General features: G+C 37.1%; 1 protein-coding gene across 1 annotated transcript; it reads right to left on the bottom strand.

Annotated features, from left to right (window-relative positions):
* Positions 1-2,473: 2,473 nt before the first annotated feature.
* On the bottom strand, positions 2,474-9,373 carry si:dkeyp-75h12.7. Its single transcript, XM_039822964.1, has 7 exons — positions 9,241-9,373; positions 8,927-9,047; positions 7,902-8,071; positions 7,534-7,712; positions 7,046-7,208; positions 4,740-4,864; positions 2,474-4,636 (listed from the first exon to the last, which is right to left on the bottom strand). The coding sequence occupies exons 1-7, from the start codon at positions 9,299-9,301 to the stop codon at positions 4,400-4,402; spliced, it is 1,056 nt and encodes a 351-aa protein (XP_039678898.1). The 5' UTR covers positions 9,302-9,373; the 3' UTR covers positions 2,474-4,399.
* Positions 9,374-10,151: the final 778 nt, after the last annotated feature.

Below are 10,151 nucleotides of genomic sequence, written 5' to 3'. Positions count from 1 at the left end.
TAAACTCTGCTGCTTCACGGAAAACTTCCATCACACAGGGCAATGACACATTCACAATTCATGCAAAATCAAACTTCAAAGTTCTTTATTTGTCATGTGCACAACAATTCCAGTGAAGCAGTCATTGGCAATGATGATCTTAGTTCTCAGGAGCCCTCCGACAATGCCACACAATATGGCTAGTGCTAAAGTTAAAATATAGGAATAGAGTACAATATATTAAATAACATTTAAAAAAAAAAGTGTGTGTATGTATATATATATATATATATATATATATATATATATATATATATATATATAGGCAATATATAGGCAATGTGTGGTATATATATATATATATATATATATATATAATTTAATATATAATTACAATATATTAAATAACATTTAAAAAAAGTGTGTGTGTGTGTATATATATATATATATATATATATATATATATATATATAAACACACACACTTTTTTAAATGTTATTTAATATTGTACTATATATTGTTACTATATATATATATATATATATATATATATATATATATATATATATACCGACACACACACTTGTGTAATGAAGTAATAAACAAAAAAGTCATAGTTAGATTATTAAATTCAACTATTGTCATTGTACAGAGTGCAGGAACTGAGACAACAAGATTGGTATCTCACAAAGTGCAAAAAGCTGTAGAGTGTGTACAGTGTATATACAGAAGAAAATATTGAATTAACAATATGTGGAATAAACAGTAAGGGGTATGAATACACTTTATATGTACAGTATGAACAGTATTAAGTGTGTACGATTGCTGCCACAAAGTGCAGAGTTCAGCGAGGTGACAGCTGAGGGGAGAAGGCTATTCCTGAGTCTGCTGGTCCTGGAATGGAGAGTCTTGTAGCGACTGAGGCGGGCAATGGTATAGTTAAAAGTAAAAGAAGAAAGTTAGTATAGTATGTTTAAAAAAAAAAAAATATATATATATATATATATATATAATTTTTATTACTATAGTAATTCTATAGTATGTCGAAAGAAGTCATAGAAAAGTCATACCCATAGTATAGTGCGTCGAAAAGAGGAAATAAAACAAGCATAGTATGTCAAAAAAATAGTCATAGTATAGTATGTCGAAAAAAAGTCACAGTATAGTATGTCAAAAAGTCATTGTATAGTATGTCAAAGTCTAGTATGTTGAAAAAAGTCATAGTATGTGGGAAAAGTCACAGTATATGTCAAAAAAAGTGATAAAGTCATAGTATAGTATGTCAGTCATAAAAAAATCATAGTATGTATGTCAAATAAGTAATAGTACAGTATGTCAAAGTGATAAAAAGTCATAGTATAGCATGTTGAAAAAAGTGATGAAAAAGTCAGAATAGTATGTCAAAAAACGTCATAGTATGTTGAAAAAATTTCACATAATGGTATGTTGAAAGAAAAGTCACAAAAATTCAAAGTACCGGTATTGTATTGTCAAAGTCATTGTATAGTATGCCAAAGCCTAGGATGTGGAAAAAAGTCATAGTATGTGGGGAAAGAATTCACAAAAAGTCATGGTATGGTATGTCGAAAAAAGTCACAAAAAACATCATAGTATAATGTGTTGAAAAAAGTCAGTTTAGTACGTGGACATTTTTTTTAAAAACGTCATAGTATAGTATGACAAAGTCACAGTATAGTATGTCGAAAAGTCATAGTATGTCAAGAAAAGTCATAGTATGTCATAAAGTCATTGTATACTATGTGGAAAAAAAGTCACAAAAAGTCATAGTATGGTATGTCGAAAAAAGTCACAAATAGTATGTCAAAGTCATTGTATAGTATAAAGTATAAGTATAAAAAATAAATAAAAAGACAGAAAAGACATACTATAGTATGTTGACAAAAATCCTCTAAGTCATAGGATAATATGTCGAAATAAAGTCATAGTATTGTATGTCAACACAAGTAAAAAAAAAACAGTATAGCATGTCAAGAAACTTAAGTCATACTATAGTATGTTTAAAAAAAAAAAAAGAAAAAAAGACAAATGTAAATGCCGGTACAAAACAGCATAGCATGTCAAAGAAATCATAAGTTATATATTATGTTGAAAAAAGTCATAATATAGTATGTTAAAAAAGTCATAGAAAAGTCATGCTATAGTATGTTGAAGAAAGTAAAAAAAATCATTGTATAGTATGTCGAAAGAAGTCATAGTATAGTTTGTCAAAACATTTTTTTTAAAAGTTATAGTATGTCAAAAAAATTATTATAAAAAGGAATAGTATATCGAAAAAAAAAAGCCTAAAGTCATAGTGTAGTATGTCAAAATAAAGTCATAGTATATCGAAATGTCATAGTATTGTAAGTCGACATAAAGTCAAATCATTGTATAGTATGTTAAAAAAGTCAGCATTGAAAAAAGTTAAAAAAAAGTTTAGTATGTCATAAAAAGTAAAAGTCATATTATAGTATGTCGAAAAAAATCAGTCATAGTATGTTAGTTATAGTATAGTAAGTTGAAAAAAGTCATAGTAGGTGAGTTTCAAGTTTAAAAATCATGATCTGATAGCAAGACAAGAAACAAACCAAAAAAGGTCACCTCAGGAACACACTGCAGTTCACTCCACATGCCACAATACACACATAACCAGATGATATGCAAAATGAAATCCATATCAGTGGTTATTTTAAGAAAAATGACTGCAAATAGCAGAAAAGAAAAAAGGGTCAATCTTGTACCAGCACGACTGATGTGTAGCCAGGTGCTCTTTCACACAAGCCAGCTTCTTGCTTCATACATTAATCAATCTCTCCATAAGCAGAACAAGCCATACACCCTGGCTTGTATGTGGAGCTTTGGATACCCCCCCCCAGGTCTCTGTGGACTCTGGAAAAAGTAGAAGGGGAAACAAACAATGTTGGACGGCCAAACCCCCAAAGGCTCCCCAATGTTGCGGAAAGAGTGCAACACCAGCAGAACAGAAGGCAGAAAAGTGAACTGTCAAGATGTTCCTTGTTTTCATGCAGGAGGCAGGATGAGGTGTCGGTCACGGGTAACAGGCGGCGAAGCTCGGATGGGGCAACTGTGAGTCAGAATGAGCAATGAGTGATAGAAAAAACTACCCTCTGTTATCACTTTGGGGGGGGGGAAAGCAGCACGAAGGAGCTGTTGGCTGCATGTGGGGGGTCATGTTTATAAAGCTTATGGTTTGGACCGGCCTGTTGAGTGTCACTGGACCTCAGCACAAAAAGGCAGAGGGGGAAGAACCGCAACCAGATTTAGATTTTTGACTGAATCAGTGGTACATACACAGAAAAACAGCTCCTTTTGGACTTGTCAGATAAACTATTTCTGCTTCATTGGGGATTCTCACTCACCAGTCGATCCTCTGACCCTGTTCCGTGCAGCACTCTGACTCATATCGGACAGACAGTCAGAGCCAGAGGAATGTGCTTATATGTTAAAATTATAAAATTGGGAGCCACATCTCTATCACTCGATGAAAGGCGCCTGCTACAGAATTACATGTTAGAGGTCACCTGGTGGCTTTCAACAAGCAATTCAATGTTTGGTCATCTTCATTCATCCTCCTAGTAATGGACTCCATTTAAAGGCTCTGACACACCAAACCGACGGCCGACCGTCGGCAGAAAAGGCAGTCTGACTGATCATTCGGCTCCCGTCGGTCCAAAAAGTGCTTCGGAATGCGGCGCTAATCTGTATTGTAGCCCAAAAAATGAAAACCGCAAATGACGAACGCGTCAAGTTCGGAATGCGATCTCGTATTTTACGAAAATAATTCACCGATACAATAGCGCCTTTAGGTTCACAAGAAATGAATGTCAGAGGTCAACCAACTTGTGGAATAAAGCATGACTGTTGCTGGCAGATACAAAAGTTGATATTTGAGAGTCAAAGAAATGTATCCATTTTCCGCCATTTATCTGAGTTGTGGTCGTTGCGGCAGCAAAGGTAGCTCATGCGCCCTTCTTCCTAACCCCGTCCCCTAACTCTTACATTCCCAGGCCAAATGGGATGTCTAATCCCTTGAGGGTGTTCCATCTCCACTAGGAGGCATCCGAATTAGACCCTGAAACCACCTCAACTGGCTCCTCTCAACGCAAAGGAAACTAATTTCTCTTAAATTGTATCCATGATCTCATTTCTTCAGTCATTTTACATTTTTGATAACAATCACTTGTTGAAAATATTTTTTCTTCCATACATGCAGTTGTACATACTTATCCAGACATTTCAATGGACTTGCAGAGGTATAACAAGCGTAACTCCCTCTTCTATTTCAAACCTCAGACTCCTACAGACCCCCGCTGATGCATACCTTTTATAGAGCAACACTTGCAGTAAGATGGCTCTCAGTCTTTTAGCCTTTCAGTCTCCATTTGTCCCACCTGTTCCCTCATAGGGTGAGGCACAGGTGGGATGCTGATACCAGCTTCATCCCGCCACTGTCCCAGTACGCTGCACCTGAGCTGGGGTCGTGTCCGAGAGGATCACTGGTGTGTGTCGAAGTCTGATCCCGGTTGGAGGAGGGATTGATGGACATTTGATCGTCAGTGAATTCCAGGTGGATGTGACAAAGGTCGACAGGGACCGGGGAAAGGGGGACTAAAGAGACTGGATTGTGAACAGACACCTTGAAATGAAAAAAAAATGAAGATGAAAAATCCGTCAAGGAGAGGCCGTGCACTTTTGTATTGGTAAATTCTAAGAAGAGTAAAAAACTAAATAACTCATACCGGAGTCTTAGGTTGGTTTTCAGTGGTTGGTGCAGCTTGTCGGTGTCTTCTCAGAAACACAGTGACAAGTGGAACAAGGAGCAGAGAAATCAGGCCTGTCCCTAGACACAAGACAAGCAGCAGGCCTGAAGAGGGAACACATACAGGTCGGTTGAACAAATCGCTGCCCCAGCAAACATACAACACTGCAGAATTCCACACACAGGGTTAACAAGATTAATCAACAGTGAGGCTGCAAAATGAGCCAGCAGATTTAATTGGCCCTTTGGACTCTGCACAGACTCCTTTTTGTTTACCTCCTTAAAAAGCACAGAATCGGATCCTTTTTAAGAAGTAAACAAAAGGAGACTGTACAAAGTCCTGAAAGTTTCTTAGCTTCAAATTCACCCCTACCTGTGTGTGATATGTAGTTTTTGAATTTTGAAAACTGACGTGAAAAAGATTTGTTTAAAAAAATTCAAAAATGAAAATTCCTAAAAGCATTTCTTGTATGATGTTTGCTGAATTCAAATGAATGAATTTTTTTTTTACATGTTTGCTCATGTCTTATCTCTTCTTTTTTATGTTTCACGTATTCTCTTGTGTTCCTGTTTGCACCTCTTTTGTTTGCATTTTTAGTTGTACATGTATTTGTTGAAGCATTAAAAAAAATCAGTATACTTAGTTTTTATCACATTTTAAACACATTTATTTAAAGGCCCAGTGTGTAACGTGTTAAGTTGTTCATTATCAAAATGATCTTGCCCGTTCACAAACTTTTCCTTTTTCATGAATATTTACCACCACCATCAATTCCAAGTATTCCTTTTGGCTTGAAATTTTACATTTGCATTCGATGAACTGGGGTGGACGCTAGGGGTGGGAATCTCTTGGCACCTCACGATTCGATTCCGATTCAGAGGCCAACGAGTCGATTCTAAACCGATTATCGATGCAACATTATTTTTATGTACATTTCCATGCGTGATTTAAAAAAATATATACATATAAATCTGAGTTTGCTAATCACTTCCTAGACAAAGCAGCTAGACAACACTTAGATTTTGACATATATTTGTCACACACAAGTTTTAATGAAATGTTTTGTCTACTGAGGTTTTTGTTTTGTAGTCATTCTGAGCTTAAGCCTTAAACATGCTTGTGAAAGTCACCTTCTCTCCCAGTGATCTTCCATATCAGAGGCTCAGTCATGTTTAAAGGTGGATCATTGGCTTCTTAGAACATGAAACATGAGGTGGTCAGATGTAATGTGATAAAGTAGATGAACAGCCTATATGTGTTTTGCCTAATTATTTGATGTATGTCTTATTAGATCATGTGTGTATATATACAAAATTTAATTTATTTTTTTCCTTTTGGCCATTTTTGTGTTTTTTTTCTGCACTTTTGCCTAAACTCTAAGTTGTTGTCTATTATCCCATCCTCTTTCAGTCACTCGGTTTTCTGATTTGTACTTGTCTGGAGACAGTAACTTTTAAATAAAAATCAACACATTTAAAAAAAAAAAAAAAAAAAAACGTATTAACTTATCAAAATTGAGCATTGAATCATTTTAGAGAGAATCGTGATGCATCTAATAATCGGTTATTTGTCCCACCCCTAGTAGACACCATTGACATATATATAAGGGTAGACGCCATAGACAGTATATAAGGTAGACGCTCCATATTCATGCGCCATCTTGAAATACGTTAGGCGGTAAGGGACATACAGGACATACTGCTCCGCCTTTTGCATTTTCACTGTCACATGATAAACTCACAGAATCCAAAATCCAAATTTCAGGAACAGGAGTCTTCTTCGCGCAAAAAAAGAAAAAGGATATTGAAAAGAGTAGAATAAAGGCTACCATAGCTGGTTGATTGCGATATATGATCTCAACACTAGATGGGAGAAATTCCCACACATTGGACCTTTAAAAGAAGAAAAAAAACTGAATCACTAATATAATTTTGGGGAGCAGAACAATGTTTTTTTTTTTAAATCTTCCAACCACTAGATTTATGCTGTGACCCATTGGCCTTAGGTTGGGAAACTCATCAATAGATATCTGCATACTTTTGCATTCGAGGAAACTAGACAACAGCCATTTACGTATGACAAATGACCTTTTTTTAAAAAGGAGGCTCCCTCTCTGAGTGAGCAACAATGATCTCTCATGTCCTCTGTGCTCCTTTGTAACCCTCTTAAGGTTAAATTGTGATAAAGTTTAAGGGAACTTCAGGTTGATGCTAAAGGTCATGATGGGATTTAACGGCCTCAGAGTTTCAAAACCTAAAATTTGACTCGTCTTCAGTTTTCCTCACCTGATTTGGAAACAATTGTGACACACTGAGGAGCAGATTTCGGGGAAGCAGCAATGGAGAAGGTCGGGAAAGAGAAGTTGGCCACAGCACAGTAGTTCTGACCTGGAGCCAAGCCTGAGAACTCCACATGGGACACCACCTCCTGGGTCCAAACAGTACGGCTCTGCAAGAACACAAAGCACTGGGCTTTTCAAAATAAAACCAGAGATTCAAAAGGTTAAAAAAAATTCACTGACACTGATTTGATTTAGGGGGACCTTTGATTGCAGTAACACTTTTTCACATTTCATTACAATTATTTTTAGCATTTGGGATGCAATCGTACATCAGACCTGACATTTTAATAAACAAGTGTATTTAAAATGGCAACATCAGTGTTTTCTTGTTTATAATGCTGCATCCCATTGCAGGTCTTTAGAAATTTGCTTTATTTCACAGAGGGTTACGTTTTTTATATAAATATCAACAAAACAAAAAGCATGTCAGACCTGGTACTCCGAGTGATTGTGCTCATTGTATACAGTCACTGTGGTCCAGGGGTCAATTAGTTCAGAAATGGGACAGCACCTCCCCGGGGAGCACCTCCTGTTGGCAGCACAGGGGTACTGCACCTTCACCAACAGCTGGTCATCTTTCAAAGAGGCTGAGACAGAGGGAGGGCTGAAGGCTGGAGTGGGCAAAGGAGAGAAAGAGGGGCTGTTCATTATCATATTACAAATAAAAGCAGGTTAATGTACTTTTAAAAGCAACAGTTTTGAACCATGCAACAGAGAGAGGGGAACTGTCAGGCTCTGTACTCTGTATCACAGGCTTTCTTAAAACTGTTGTAATTCAGCAACTGCAGACTCTCACTGACTGAAGTCACTGTAGTCAAACTTGCGTGGCTTCATCCAGACGGTGGAGCTGGGGCTGAGGTGGACGCCCAGACGAATCATATTGTACAGCTCAAAGTTTGAGAAGGCCTGCGAGACGTCACAGCTGCGGGACGAGACCCAAACACACCACGGTACGTCCTGCCAGGGGCCTCTGCAACAAGAGTACACCCAAGAGTACACAGTCACGTGATGTACAAGTATTTGCATGAGCAAAAACAAAAACAGAAAAAATTCTCTTCTAATCACAGGCTTTCACCAGCACGTTTTATATGTCTGTGCAATTTAAAGGTTTCAACATAGAACAATATTAGACCTTTAATTTCCAAGATTCATACATTAATGTTAAAGCTGTTCAGTATTTAAGTCAGGTCATTTGAAATGATGTAGGCCTAAACTATAAGGCAATGTTCCAATTCAGATTTCACATATTGTTTCTTTTAATCTAAATGTTGAAATTTTTGTCTGAGATGGCAACTTTGTCATATTGCTATACGATTATTATAATTATTATGTACCTTATGTCTTCTTATTGCAATTTATTTCCCTTCCTGTATGGAAAGCAAAATACGCTTGTTGCTTGAAAAGTGGAAACCACATATTTTTTATCAAATCATAACTTTGTTGTCTTATTTAATTCAACACTTGATCTAGTACACTTCACTAATCACATTTTAAATGTGTAAGTATGACCATACAGATAACTGTCAATGATCCCACATGGATAAATTGTAGTGTCACAGCAGCAGAAGTACTTATTATGGATATGTAACTTTAAACTAAATATAAATACTAAATATATATACACAAGTATAAATAGTTACCAGAAGCGTATTGAAAAATAATTGTCAGTTGCAATAAAAAAAAACTTAAATACAAAAACGTGAGGGAATAAAATTGAGTGAGTCTTGTGTCTGTATGTGAAGTTACAGGATTGTCACACACACACACACACACACACACACACACACACACACACACACACACACACACACACACAGAGACTTACCCCTGTGTCTTTGTCTGCACGGTATAGGTGGTATTAGGACTGGCTTGGGGACAATCCCACCGCAGGAGGCATCCTAAGTCCAGTGATTCCACTGCAGGGTAACAGACTGACCCATTCGACCCTAGACAGTTCGCACGAAACACACACACCAAAAATAGCACACTCACATGGATGCTCATTGACCCGTTAAGTCTGATGGTCACAACTTTGTTAACACTTGCATGTAGGAGCACCCACAGAGGAGATAGCTTATTGAAACACAGGAAATTGCTACAGAGAAGTGAAATAAAAGTCATATCGACAACAGTACTCACCAGTGATCAGCAGCACGACACACAACCCCAACCCCACAGTGGTTACACTTGGTGTCTCCATGGCAACTCGGTGACCTCTGGATCAAGTGAGCAAGACTGTGATAGTCTTAGCTACAGCCTGTACGTCACTGTAGGTGACGACTCCCTTTAAAAGCAAGACAAACTGTAAAAACACACTGAGGAGGAGATGCAATAAGCTGCGGGGGAGAGCGATAGACTGGAGCCTAGAAGGAAGGTGGAAGGTGTGGAGAGATAAGGATTCAATTGAAAGCCGGTGTCTTTGTAAGAGAGAGGATAGGCTGTAATCCACTTAGAGGAGGAGAAGTTTGAGAGACTGAGACAGTTAGAGGAAGAAGATGCACTTGAATCATGATTAAAATAAGATATTAAATTGATGTTTTAAATAATATATTTGAATGATTTTTACTGAACTGTGCAACACACTTTCTTATCAAGCACCTTGAAAATCCTGGAGGCTATGCTAAACCAAGGTTTATGGATTTTAGCTCAGCTTTAAAATACCATACTCCCTAAGACCCTGTTAAACAAGCTGAAACAGATGGTGAACCCCTATATAATTCAATGGCATCATGGATTCCTCATAGGAAGACAATAGCAGGTGAAAGTTAACTCAAACATTATCCCTTTTATTGGGGGAATGTGGTGTGTATGTTCTGGTGTATATGGATCTGTGTGTGTTACTGAATGTTAAATGTAGTTTGACTGTACATGTATACAGATCTTTTTGTGTGTATTTGGAGAGACTGTGTGCTGCTACGTCACCTGTGTTCTCTTGAATGACCAAGATAAATCTCTCCCAAGGGAGTCAAAAAAAGCTAATCTAATGTTAACACATTGATGCCTAACAGGTACACTGTTCACAATCATTGCTAGGATGCTAAAATTAGCTA

The sequence above is a fragment of the Perca fluviatilis genome, chromosome 14 (assembly GCF_010015445.1).
Source record: "Perca fluviatilis chromosome 14, GENO_Pfluv_1.0, whole genome shotgun sequence".
Taxonomy (NCBI): Eukaryota; Metazoa; Chordata; class Actinopteri; order Perciformes; family Percidae; genus Perca; species Perca fluviatilis.
The sequence above is the reverse complement of the archived record's forward strand: the minus strand, read 5'-3'. Positions and strand labels throughout refer to the sequence as shown.

Bases quoted from the DNA above. Each gene is read 5' to 3' on its own strand.
- si:dkeyp-75h12.7 (XM_039822964.1), bottom strand. From the start codon at position 9,301: ATGGAGACACCAAGTGTAACCACTGTGGGGTTGGGGTTGTGTGTCGTG. The intron at 7,713-7,901 runs GTCAGTGAGAGT...TGCCCACTCCAG, and splicing joins GTTTGACTACAGTGACTTCA to CCTTCAGCCCTCCCTCTGTC. The intron at 4,865-7,045 runs GTGAGGAAAACT...TTCCCTCTTCAG, and splicing joins CACAATTGTTTCCAAATCAG to GCCTGCTGCTTGTCTTGTGT.